This window comes from Chiloscyllium plagiosum, chromosome 28 (assembly GCF_004010195.1).
Source record: "Chiloscyllium plagiosum isolate BGI_BamShark_2017 chromosome 28, ASM401019v2, whole genome shotgun sequence".
Lineage (NCBI taxonomy): Eukaryota > Metazoa > Chordata > Chondrichthyes > Orectolobiformes > Hemiscylliidae > Chiloscyllium > Chiloscyllium plagiosum.
This window is the reverse complement of record NC_057737.1, coordinates 13,839,922-13,854,018: the sequence shown is the minus strand read 5'-3', so window position 1 is coordinate 13,854,018 and position 14,097 is coordinate 13,839,922. Positions and strand designations below refer to the sequence as shown.

Sequence of the window (14,097 nt, the reverse complement as noted above, 5' to 3'; positions counted from 1 at the left end):
GAATTCTCTCAAGGTTGATTTGCGGCTCGAGTCCATGGTTAAGAAAGCAAATGTAATGTTGTCATTTATCTCAAGAGGGTTAGAATATACATGCAGCAATGTGCTTCTGAGACTTTATAACACTCTAGTTAGGCCGCATTTTGAGCCCCACACCTCAGGAGGGACATACTGGCACTGGAGCGTGTCCAGCGGAGATTCACACGGATGATCCCTGGAATGGTAGGCCTAACATACGAGGAACGGCTGAGGATCCTGGGATTGTATTCATTAGAGTTTAGAAGGTTGAGGGAAGTACTAATGGAAACTTACAAGATAATGCATGGCATAGAAAGGGTGGACGCTGGGAAGTTGTTTCTGTTAGGCGGGGAGACTAGGACCTGTGGGCACAACCTTAAAATTAGAGGGGGTCAATTTCGAATGGAAATGAGGAGACATTTCTTCAGCCAGAGAGTGGTGGGCCTGTGGAATTCATTGCCCCAGAGGGCAGTAGAGGCCGGGACGTTGGCTGTGTTCAAGGCAGAGATTGATAAATTCTTGATCTCGCAAGGAATTAAAGACTACGGGGAGAGTGCAGGTAAGTGGAATTGAAATGCCCATCAGCCATGATTAAATGGCAGAGTGGACTCGGATGGGCCGAATGGCCTTGCTTCCACTCCTATGTCTTAAGGTCTTTTGGAAATATTGGCCCAATGAGGAGAATGCTCTGCTCTGTTAAGAATAGCCCCATTTACCTTTCTGTTAGACCATTCCTGATACCTGACTTCTACCAGCTAGAACAAAGGCTGTAGGTGCATAGGAGCAACCACCACCTTTGTGTTCCCTTCCAAGCCACACACCACCTAACTTGGAACTATATATCAATTGAAAGACTTGTGGATACTATAAATCAAAATCAAGCACAGAAATTGCTGGAAAAGCTCAGCAGGTCTGGTAGCATCTGTGAAGAGAAATCAGAGTTAACATTACAGGTCCAGTGATCCTTCCTCTGCCTATGCTTGGCCCATACCCCTCCAACATTTCTTATTCATGTCCTTATTCAGATGTATTTTAAATATTATAACTGTACCTACATCCACCACTTCCTCTGGAAGTTCATTCCACACTCAAACCAAAAAAAAAGGTTGCCCCTCATTTCCTTTTTAAATCCTTCACCTCTCATCTTAAAATATGCCCTGTGGTCTTGAAACCCCCCACCCTAGAGAAAAGATAACTGCCATTCACCTTATCTATACCCCTCATGATTTTATAAATCTCTATAAGGTCACCCCTCAACCTCCCATGAAAAACAGCCTCTCCTTATAACTCAAACCCTCCATTTCCAGCAACCTCTTGGTTATTCTCTTCTAAACCCTCTCCAAGTTTAATAGTATTCATCCTCTAGCAGGGTGACCAGAACTGAACACAGTACTCTAGAAAAGGCCTCACCAATGTACTATACAACCTCAACTTTCGTTCCAACTCCCATACTCAAAAGATCTGAGCAATGAAATCAAGCATGCTAAGCACCTTAACCACCCTGTCTACCCGTGACTCAAACTTTCATAACTGTTAAATCGTCACTTAGCACAGCTCACAAGTTCCCCTTTTGAAAGTCATATATCATTGTGAACACATGGTTAATTATGTAAGTTAGCTCGCTGAGCTAGAACGTTTGTTTGACTTCCAGACTACTCAGACCCCTTGGCATCATGATAGCCCACAAACTACCAACACACTTCAACAGCGACTAATGAACCTAAAGGATCCATTAGGGGCTCCCAGTAAAACTAACTTCATTTACAAAATACCATGCAAGAACTGTAAAAAAATGCTAAAATTGGACAAACTAGCAGGAAACTTGCCACCAGGATACATGAACACCAACTGGCCACCAAAAGACGCGACCCACTATCACTAGTTTCCATACATGCAGACACTTTGACTGGGACAACACACACATCTTAGGACAGATGAAACAAAGACATTCATGAGAATTCTTAGAGGCATGACCAGAACTCCATCAATAAACACATCAACTTAGATCCCATCTTCTCTTCCCTTGATAAAAAAGAACCGTAAATGACATCACCCACCTTAAGAAACCAAGACCTATAAATGGAGAGGTGGGACATACCAGCAGCGCTTCACTGGAGACTCTGACTGATGATGTTACCTAGTCATGCTGGCAAAACATCTGAAAATAAATCTTCTAGCTCAGTGAGCTAACTTACATACTTACCATCAACCTGAGCTACAAATCTTCTCAAAAATCACTAACATGGCTAATTGCTGGACAGACAAAATGCCAATGTGTTCCTTGTAAACATCAAACTGGGAGTGTGGCACTCTGATTTTCTTCAAGCTCCCAGTGAATTTATGCAAGAAATTACATTGATAGATTGAGCATAACTAAAGACCTCGAGAGTGTAACAACCAGCAAGGAAACAAGTTAATTCCAGCTTCTGTGGGAATTAAACCAGTACGAGTTTAAACATAAATTGCAGATTGAATCAAATGGTTGTCAAGGGACTGAAAGTAAGTGATATATGTTTAGATTAGATTAGATTACTTACAGTGTGGAAACAGGCCCTTCGGCCCAACAAGTCCACACCGCCCCGCCGAAGCGCAACCCACCCATACCCCCTACATTTACCCTTTACCTAACACTACAGGCAATTTAGCATGGCCAATTCACCTGACCTGCACATCTTTGGACTGTGGGAGGAAACCGGAGCACCCGGAGGAAACCTACGCAGACACAGGGAGAACGTGCAAACTCCACACAGTCAGTCGCCTGAGGCGGGAATTGAACCCAGGTCTCTGGAGCTGTGAGGCAACAGTGCTAACCACTGTGCCACCATGCCACCCGAGTGTTGCAAAGTTGGAACTATCACCCAGTATGAAGGAAACTAATTTAAGAGTCTTATTTTATCTTTGTAATAAATAAAATATTTGGAGCTCTCAAGGATGTCTCAGACAGAGTGCAGAATGTTCTCAAGGGGGAGAGGGACTAGCAGAAGTCATTGTACACATTGGATCCAACGACATAGGAAGGGAAAAGGTTGAGATTCTGAAGGGTGATTACAGAGAGTAAGGCAGGAATTTAAAAAGGAGGTCCTTGAGAGTAGTAATATCTGGATTACTCCTGGTGCTATGAGCTAGTGAGGGCAGGAATAGGAGGATAGCCGGTGAGTGCATGGATGAAGAGCTGGTTTATGGGAGAAGGATTCACATTTTTGGATCATTGGAATCTCTTTTGGGGTCGAAGTGACCTGTCCAAGAAGGACGGATTGCACCTAAATTGGAAGGAGACTAATATACTGGCAGGGAGATTTGCTAGATGAACTCAGGGCATGGTAAGGGACATGGGACTGGGATATCATAGCAATTACAGAAACATGGCTCATGGATGGACAGGCCTGGCAGCTTAATGTTCCAGGATACAAATGCTACAGGAAGGACAGAAAGGGAGGCAAGAGAGGAGGGAGAATGGCATTTTTGGTAAGGGATAGCATTACAGTTGTACTGAGGGAGGAGTTTCTCGGAAATACATCCAGGGAACTGAGAAACAAGAAAGGGATGATCACCTTATTGGGATTGTATTATAAACCCCTTAATAGTCAGAGGGAAATTGAGAAACAAATCTGTAAGGAGATCACAGTTATCATTAAGAATAATAGGGTGATTATGGTAGGGGATTTTAACTTTCTAAACATAGTGTTAAGGGTTTAGATGGAGAGAAATTTGTTAAGTGTGTCCAAGAAGATTTTCTGATTCAGTATGTGGATGTACCTACTAGAGAAGGTGCAAAACTTGACCTACTCTTGGGAAATAAGTCGGGGCAGGTGACTGAGGTGTCAGTGGGGGAGCACTTTGGGGCCAGTGACCATAATTCTATTAGATTTAAAATAGTGATAGAAAACAATCAATCAGATCTAAAAGTTGAAGTTCTATATTGGAGAAAGGCCGATTTTGATGGTATTAGGCAAGAACTTTCAATAGCTGATTGGAGGCAGATGTTTGCATGTAAAGGGATGGCTGGAAAATGGGAAGCCTTCAGAAATGAGATAATGAGAGTCCAGAGACAGTATATTCCTACTGGGGTGAAAGGAAACGCTGGTAAATATAGCGAATGCTGGATGATGAAAGAAATTGAGGGTTTGGTTAAGAAAAAGAAGGAAGCATATGTCAGGTATAGACAGGATAGATCGAGTGAATCGTTAGAAGAGTATAAAGGCAGTAGGAGTATACTTAAGAGGGAAATCAGGAGGGCAAAAGGGGACATGAGATAGCTTTGGCAAATAGATTAAGGAAAATCCTAAGGGTTTTTACAAATATATTATGGACATAAGGGTAACTAGGGAGACAATAGGGCCCCTCAAAGATCAGCAAGGCAGCCTTGTGTGGAACTGCAAGAGATGGGGGAGAAACTAAACGAGTATTTTGCATCAGTATTTACTGTGGAAAAGGATATGGAAGATATAGACTGTAGGGAAATAGATGATGACACCTTGAAAAATGTCCATATTACAGAGGAAGAAGTGCATAAAAGGGGATAAATCCCCAGGACCTGATCAGGTGTACCCGAGAACTCTGTGGGAAGCTAGGGAAGTGATTGTTGGGCCTCTTGCTGAGATATTTGTATCATCAATAGTCACAGGTGAGGTGCCGGAAGACTGGAGTTTGGCTAACATGGTGCCACTATTTAAGAAGGGTGGTAAGGACGAGCCAGGGAACTATAGACCAGTGAGCCTGACATCGGTGGTGGGCAAGTTGTTGGAGGGAATGCTGAGGGACAGGCTGTGCATGTATTTGGAAAGGCAAGGAATGATTAGGGATGGTCAACATGGCTTTATGCATGGGAAATCATATCTCACAAACTTGATTGAGTTTTTTGAAGAAGTAACAAAAAAAGGATTGATGAGGGTAGAGCAGTAGATGTGATCTATATGGACTTCAGTAAGGTGTTCGACATGGTTCCCCATGGGAGACTGGTTAGCAAGATTAGATCTCACGGAACAGAGGGAGAACTAGCCATTTGGACACAGAACTGGCTCAAAGGTAGAAGACAGAGGGTGGTGGTGGAGGGTTGTTTTTCAGACTGGAGGCCTGTGACCAGTGGAATGCCACAAGGATCGGTGCTGAGTTCACTACTTTTCGTCATTTATATAAATGATTTGGATGTGAGCATAAGAGGTATAGTTAGTAAGTTTGCAGATGACACCAAAATTGGAGGTGCAGTGGACAGTGAAGAAGGTTACCTCAGAATACAACGGAATCTTGATCAGATGGGCCCATGGGCTGAGAAGTGGCAGATGGAGTTTAATTTAGATAAATGCGAGGTGCTGCATTTTGGGAAAGCAAATCTTAGCAGGACTTATACACTTAATGGTAAGGTCCTAGGGAGTGTGGAGTGACAGGTAGATAGGATAGTGAAGAAGGCGTTTGGCATGCTTTCCTTTATTGGTGTTGAGTACTGGAGTTGGGAGGTCATGTTGCGGCTGTACAAGACATTGGTTAGGTCACTTTTGAAATATTGCGTGCAATTCTGGTTTCCTTCCAATCGGAAAGATGTTGTGAAACTTGAAAGGGTTCAGAAAAGATTTACAAGGGTGTTGACAGGATTGGAGGATTTGGGTTATAGGGAGATGTTAAATAGTCTAGGGCTGTTTACCCTGGAGCGTCGGAGGCTGAGGGGTGACCTGATAAAGATTTATAAAATCATGAAGGACATGGATAGGATAAATAGACAAAGTCTCTTCCCTGGGTTGTGAGAGTCCAGAACTAGAGGGCATTGGTTTAGGGTGAGAGGAGAAAGATATAAAAGAGACCTAAGGGGCAACGTTTTCATGCAGAGGGCGATACGTGTATGGAATGAGCTGCCAGAGGAAGTGGTGGAGACTGGCACAATTGCAACATTTAAAAGACATCTGGATGGGTATTTGAATAGGAAGGGTTTGGAGGGATATGTGCCGGGTACTGGCAGAAAGGACTATATTGGGATGGGATATCTGGTCGGCATGGACGGGTTGGACCAAAGGGTCTGTTTCTGTGCTATACATCTCTATGATTCTAATTGTTAATCATTGTCTCTGCAAATGTCGCAAATATTTTCTGCAATTCATGCTTTTCAATTAATCAAAACTTTGCTCCTTTACTGTTTTAACAAGTTACAGATGACCTACATGTCAAAAACCATAATATATTTTCAAATACGCTACTTTGTACAAGATTGCCTCCATCCCATTGATAATGCATTTTGCACGTGTAGTAACATTGTTCAGAGTTGGGCAGCTCAAGTGTCTGAGTGCTAGCTGTACAACTATGTTACACTTTAACACTGAATACCAACAATTTATCAATTTACTTTAAGCATAAAAGACAAAATGTAAATCACTGTAGGAAATGTGAAACAAGTAGAAAAAGCTGGAAACACTCAGCAGGTCAAACAACATCTGTGTTTTAGCCATACTGCATAGAAACAAACCCTTTGGTCCAACCAGTCCATGGTGACCATAATTCCTAACTAAATTGGTCCCACCTGCTTGCGCTTGGCCCATATTACTCCAAATATTTCTTATTCATGTACTCATAATCAAAAATGAATAAAATCAAACCTTCTATCACTGAAATGTACTAACTGTAAGAAATAAGACAAACTCAGGAACAGCTGCAAAATCCACTCTACTCTCAGTCCACCATTTTAGAATTTAATCTCCATGCCTGTTAACCTTTATCTTAAATGGAGGGAAATACAACTCTGGTTTTGGTTCCAGTGTAAAGTCATTGATCTGAAGCATTAATTCTGGATCACTCCAAGGTGAATGTTTCCGGCATTTTCTGTTTATATTCCACTTTTGGTCCTGTTGTGCTTATGGTGACAATCTTTGGCTTTAAAACACCAGTGCGTGTTATCTTGGCCTCTTACGTGTTATGTATTTCTGTTTTGTTTCTGATTTCCAGCTTCCACAGTTTTTTTTGGTTTTCTGGAAATATTGTGGACTTAAGTGTAAAGCTGCGTGACTGGGATTTCAAATTTACGTTTTTAAACCCTTACTTTTCAAAAATATGATGTTCCCTCTTTCGGTACAGTTAACCTGACCTGCAGTAAACCAATCAGACGTGTCAGTAATGGAGCAGTATTATTATAAGAGATAAATGAACTGACAGCACCCAACACAGCCACTGTAATGTACAAGTCATTCTCTCAAATTAGAGGCAAAATAATTTGGGATGAGAAGGCATTTCCATCCAGTATGAGTTCATGGGAGCTAAATTGGCAAGTATATATTTTCTGTTCTGAGGTCTCTAATTGCACTACGTAACACTGCATATTTCTGGAGTTCTTGATGGACTGCCTTTTAAACCCATGTAGTTTTCTGCTTGTGAGTTGTCCAATCACTTGCAATTAAAATGATGAGAAGGCCAATTAATAAGTTATAAATTGAGAGCAGAGGGTTACAGCAACTGATTAAAATTTTATTTTAAAGGCACAAAAGGAAATTGTAGCAGAGGCACTGACTGCAGGCCTCTCATCTTCCTGAATTCCATCCTGTCTGCTGCCCTGTTGCCATCTGAGTTGTTCCATCAAAGCTTTCTGGAAGGATTTATTTTCACAAGTAGAATGGCCCATATTGTGCATGGCTGTACTTGCAGTGTTTTATTCAAGGGTGGACTTACCCCTTGGGAAACAACTGGACAGATTTGAGAGTGGGGGCGGGTTGAATGGAACTGTACCAAGTCCGGAGGGATACCTTCATGCACGAGGTTAGGTAAGCAAACTCAGAATCACATATGGAGGTGTACAAAGGTACACAAGGTGGACAGAGCCATGCTTAAGGTTGAGAAAGGTGTATTTGGTACCCAATAGGCCCATCAACAGCTGGAGAAGGGTCACCAGGAAGGGTGCAAGAGGAGCTGGAAATGACAACAAAACACCAGATGGCCTTCAAAACCTGAGAAGGTTCTGCAGATTGGTATCTGGAAAGGTGAGATGGAATGAGTCAAAAATTACTATTTAAATCGATCTCCACTAAAATTGGTGCTTGAGTTGCATATAATTTCTATGCCAATATGAATTGACATGGGGGTATATAATCAGGGCAAAACCAATTACTTTTGTAGGTTGACAGTAATGCAGTAACTTGTTAAGAATCATGAATAGTGATTTTCAGCCAGTTATTTCTTTAACTGTAGTGGAAAGGATTTAGGGGCATCAATTCAGCGACAGAGACAGATGCACATATTCCCTCCCTTTTGGTTTGTCTTTCTGAGGGGGACATTTGATCCATCTGTAAGTAAAGAACGGTGTTAGCTTTGAGTTGGATCTTTTTAACATTGGAGAGTTTGAGGGGGCTGCTTGGAAATAAGTGTTTTCTGTTGTGTCCTATTCCAAAAAAAAAGAAACTTTTATTTTCAAAAAACAGCCTCCTAACTACATTGTCAGATTTTACATTCGAGCAGGTACTGCTTACTAACAAATTTCAAACCCGTCTGTAACATTAAGAACAACTAAGTTTATAATCTTTATTAAATAAATCACAATATACTTTATAAAATATATATCAAATAGAATCTTCTGTCATTATCAAAATAAAAATGGGGTAATTTTACCGGCACCAGCTGCCAGCAGTCTGTAGCAGAAATTGAAGTGCGTCCAACTTAATGCGTGCAAAGAGAGATTGTCCAAGAAATTCCCATTAAACACTGGTAATAGTCAGGCCAGCCAGATGAGCAAAATCACCTCAGTATGTAAAAACAAAAGAGTAATATTTCCAAAACACACATTCAGCACCATTCTGCGAGAGAGAGTCACTGCATCCCTGCATGTGGGAACAACAGCAGCATCTTCCTCGTTGTCATGTCATTCCATCTTCACAGTCTTCCCTGCCTTCCCAATGATCAGACTGAGCCAGTAAACCTGAGGAGCCACCAGCATGGCGTTCCCCAAGGTGCAGTGCAGGGGGATGTGGAAAGGGACAAGGTGGGCCGGAATCCCATACTGCTTGCCATAGGCCCAGTACATGTAGGGGAACACGAGGATACGGCAGAGGAAGAATGTCACCAGCAAGATGACACCGTTGACCTTGTAGAGCAATGTGTTCTGCTTTCTGAACTGATATATAAGACAAAAAACAGCTTAGGTTATTTTGTTTTTGATTCTTGTGCCTTGAAATAATGTATTGCAACATTTTGTTTTACTTTCATGAATACAGACCCGTTTGAGTATTTTCGCAAATGAGACAAATGGTGTACTCAGTTCAGCCATGAACATACATCCCAGGAAGAAGTCTCCAAGGCCCTTTCTGTAATACTGCAATTTGAAAAAAAAAGATCTGCTGTTAAGTTACAGTTTGATCACAAGGAAATTAATTTTTAACAGGATTGATTGATAGAGTGGAGTGATAGAGATTTTAATTTTGGTAGGAGCAAAATGTCTTAATTATAGACTCTCTACAGCATGGAAGCAGGCCATTTGGCCTGTCGAGTCCACACCGTCCCTCAGAAGAGCATCCCACCCAGACCCACCCCATCCCTGTAACCCTGCATTTCCCATGGCTAACCCAGCAAGCTTGGACATCCCTGGACACTATGGGCAATTTAGCATGGCCAATCCACCTCACCTAACTGATGCCTAGTGGTCATAGAAACATAGAAAACAGGAGCAGGAAAAGGCTATTCAGCCCGTCGAGTCCCACTGCCACTCAACATGATCACAACTGATCCTCTATCTTAACACCATATGCTCACTCTCCTCCTGTACCCCTAGATATCATTTTCTTTCTTAAATATGTTCAGTGGTTTGGCTTCTGCAGTCTTTTGTCGAGAATGTGCCTTGATATCTGAGGAATCCAACCCCTAATTTTTACACAAAATAATTAGTCTTGTCATAGGCCTGTCAAATGAGCAGTTGAGAACTCTTGGTCTGTACTCAATGGAGTTTAGAAGGGTGAGGAGGAAATCTGATTGAAACTTACAGAATACTCAGAGGCCTAGATAATGCTGAGAAGACATTTCAACTAGTAGGAGAGACTAGGACTCAAGAGCACAGCCTCCAAGAAGAGGGATGACCCTTTAAAACTGAGCTGAGGAGGAATCTCTTCAGCCCAAGGGTGGTTAATCTGTTGAATTCATTACCACAGAGGGTTGTGGAGGCCAAATCATTGGTTTATTTAAGACCAAGATCGATAGGATCTTGATTGGTAAGGGGTTCAAGGGTTACGGGGAGAAGGCAGGAGAGTGGAATGGAGCAGAGTCGATGGGCTGAATGACTTTATAGTCAAGATCATGGTATGATCTTATGGAAACTTGTTACCAAACTACAGCATTGTGAATACTTGATAGTAACGAGAAACTTGGCTGGAGAAAGGCGAAAAAACAAAGCCTTTATTTTGTTGAATTGGATCTGTTGTTTCGGTTGGTATTGGTCTCAACAGTGAGTGAAACAATTGTGGATCTACACTGTAGCCCCATGATTTGGGCGAACAGTGCTGAGGGAGCACGATATTGTTGAAGATACCATGCTTCAAGTAAAGTGTTAACCAAGGTCTATCTGCATGTTCCACTGCATGGTAAAGATGTAATCATTGTCATTCGAAGAGCAGAGTGTTGACACAGTCAACATTCCTCTCTTAACCAGCACCATCAAAAACAAACTAACCGACCTTCCTGTTTGTGATATCTTGTTGTGTGCACAAAATAGTACCATTTAGCAACATTAACTGTTGCTCCAATGTGATTCATAGGTATATGAGAAGCTTCAAGAGGTTTCTGACAGATTTAAAAAGCTATATAAATGTTTCTCTTTCCATCTTTGAATAAATCGCTGACTGTACTGATTGGTTACTGCTGTAGCGTCTCGGCTCTGTCCTCAGCCTGTCATAGAGACGGAAACAAACCCTTCGGTCGAACCCATCCATGCCGACCAGATATCCCAACCCAATCTAGTCCCATCTGCCAGCACTTGGCCCATATCCTTCTAAACCCTTCCTATTCATATACCCATCCAAATGCCTTTTAAATGTTGCAATTGTACCAGCCTCCACCACTTCCTCTAGCAGCTCATTCCATACACGTACCACCCTCTGCGTGAAAAAGTTGCCCCTTAGGTGTCTTTTATATCTTTTCCCTCTCACCCTAAACCTATGCCCTCTAGTTCTGGGAAAAGACTTTGTCTATTTATCCTATCCATTATCTTACTGTCTCCCTCAAGCCACTGAGTGGTTTTCTGCTCCTTTCATATCCACTTCACCTGCTAAAGGGGCAGGGCTCCGAAAGCTTGTGATTTCAAATAAACCTGTTGGACTATAACCTGGTGTCCTATGACTTCTGACCTTAACCAATTTCAGTTCCTCTTTGAGCCCCAGGAACCTTTGGAACAGTTCCAGATTTCTACTATCCTCAGTATGTATATGTTAAGGTACCTCCTCATTTCAATCCTGAAACACTTGGCTCTAATTTATTTTTTTTATTATATAGGGCCTTTTGTGGAACTCTATGGAATGGGAGGCCCGCATTCAACAATCCATGCCGACCATAATCTCAAACTAAACTAGCCCTATCTGCCTGCGCTTGACCCATTTCCTTCCAAACCTTTCTTATTCATGTACTTATCCAAATGTCTTTTAAATGTATCTGTACCCACATCCACCACTTCCTCTGGAAGTTCATTCCACATATGAACCATTCTCTGTGTAAACAAAGTTGCCCCCATGTCTTTTTTAAACCTTTCTCCTCTCACCATAGAAATATACCACCTAGTCTTGCAATTCCCCAACCCGAGGGAAAAGACACTCATCTTATTTATACCCCTGGTGATTTTTAAAAAATCTATAAGGTCACCTCTCAAACGCCTACACTCCAGCGAAAAAAGTCCCAACTTCTCTTGGTCACTTAAACCCTCCATTTGTGACAACATCTTGGTAATTCTTTTCTGAGCCCTTTCTAGCTTAATAATAATCTTCCTATAACACAGTGACCAGAATTGGACAAAATAGGCCTCACCAATATTCTGTACAACCTAAACATGATGCCCCTATATTCAAAGGTCTGAGCAATGAAGGCATGTCTACAATGGGCCAATGGGCCAATAAGTGGCAAATGGAGTTTCATTTTGATAAATGTGAAGTGTTGCATTTTGGTTAGGCAAATCAGGGCAGGACTTGCACAGTTAATGATAGGGCCCTTGGGAGTGTTGCCGAACAAAGAGACCTTGGTATACAGATACGTAGTTCCTTAAAAGTGGTGTTGCAGTTAAGACAGGGTGGTGAAGAAGTCATTTGGCACACTTATCTTCATTGGTCAGAACATTAAGTATAAGAGTTGGGAGGTCCTGTTGCAGCTGTGTAGGACATCAGTGAGGCCACTTTTAGAATACTGCATTCAATTCTCATCTCCCTCCTATAGGAAAGATGTTGTGAAACTTGAAAGGGTTCAGAAAATATTTACAAGAATATTGCTGAGATTAGAGGGTTTGAGCTATAGGGAGAGATTGAATAGGCTGGGGCTGTTTTCTCTGGAGTGGCTGAGACTGAGGGGGGACCTTATAGAGGATTATAAAATCATGAGGGGCATGGACAGGGTGAATGGCCAAGGTCTTTTTCCCATTGTAGGACAGTCCAGAACCCGAGGGGCAACGTTTTTAGCAAATGTATGGAACTGGCTGCCAGAGGAAGTGATGGAGGCTGCTACAATTACAACATTTAAAAGGCATCTGGATGGGTACATGAATAGGAAGGGTTTAGCGGGATACGGGCCAAATCCTGGCAAATTCGAGTAGGTTAATTTAGGATATCTGGTCAGCCCAGATGAGTTAGACAGACGGATCTGTTCTTGTGCTGTGCATCTCTATGACTCTGCTGTTATACCTCCCATGTTTAAATTGCCTGTTGACAGTATCTAGATCATCAGATGAATATTGCTCTTTAGGCGAGGCGCCATTTCAGAGGCTTAATAAAGACACAGTGGACAGGGGAGCAGGAACCTATGGAAAAACCCCTTGGGTCGGCTGCACCAGTGAATTTTAATTTGTAATATCTATTGGAAATAGAACCAATAAATTGTAAGTATAGTGAGGCACATCGAGAGTGCCACATCCTGTATTGAAAGAAACTGAATTGTATTCCACTTAATGTAATGCCAGATGTGGTCTATTTGTAAAGGTAAAGTCACCAGTTTTACCAGACCGTAGGGCTGCTCCCCTCTTAGGGAGAGCCAAATGGAAGTGGTTGAACCTGACAGTCACCGTACCTCATGCAAGGGGAAGAGGTTGAGAAGGCGTATCCTCCACCTCAGCCAGTGTGAGATTGAACCCAAACTTTAGACATCAGCTTTGCATTGGAAACCAACCATCCAACAGCTGAGCTAACCGTCAAATTGTACAAATAAGGTTTCTTTATCGATTAAAAAAAAATTAGCTGGGGCTAGTTAACCTGCCTGAAGGACCGTTTATTGGCCAAATACCGAATGAAGATCTTTAAAAGCAAAATAATTGCGAGAAGCTGGGCTGGGAGCTGTTTGACAGATTTCCTGAAGAGTGGGAGAGAAACCAAGTGAAGAACCAACTGTTTTGTAATGATAGTGGATGTACTATGAATTCTCTTGCCAGACTTTCAGTTTAGAGAAGTCAATAAACCTGTATGTATATTAGAAGAATCATGTTGCTTCCCCTCCTCAACCCTAACATAAACAAACTGCAGACAATGTTGTGCTTTTACTATAATACCCGTTGTTGTGGTTCTGTTCGCCGAGCTGGAAGTTTTTGTTGCAAACGTTTCATCCCCTGGCTAGGTGACATCATCAGTGCTTGGGAGCCTCCTGCGAAGCGCTTCTTTGATGTTTCCTCCGGTGTTTATAGTGGTCTGTCCCTGCCGCTTCCGGTTGTCAGTTTCAGCTGTCCGCTGTAGTGGTTGGTATATTGGGTCCAGGTCGATGTGTTTGTTGATGGAGTTTGTGGATGAATGCCATGCCTCTAGAAATTCCCTGGCTGTTCTCTGTCTGGCTTGCCCTATGATAGTAGTGTTGTCCCAGTCGAATTCATGTTGCCTGTCCTATATAGTGTTTAGTGCAGTCCTTGCATAGGATTTTGTACACTACATTAGTTTTGCACATGTTGGGTAT

General features: G+C 42.2%; 1 protein-coding gene across 3 annotated transcripts in view; it reads right to left on the bottom strand.

Moving 5' to 3' along the window:
- Positions 1–8,480: 8,480 nt before the first annotated feature.
- The window catches only part of LOC122563971 (ceramide synthase-like), a 27,702-nt gene continuing 22,085 nt past the window's right edge, over positions 8,481–14,097 (bottom strand). For all 3 annotated transcript variants that reach the window (XM_043718342.1, XM_043718343.1, XM_043718344.1), the window contains 2 exons: positions 9,197–9,292; positions 8,481–9,094 (listed from right to left, as the gene is read on the bottom strand). In XM_043718342.1, the coding sequence (XP_043574277.1) occupies positions 8,843–9,094; positions 9,197–9,292 (348 nt within the window). In that variant the 3' untranslated portion in view covers positions 8,481–8,842. The remainder of the gene's footprint in view (positions 9,095–9,196; positions 9,293–14,097) is intronic.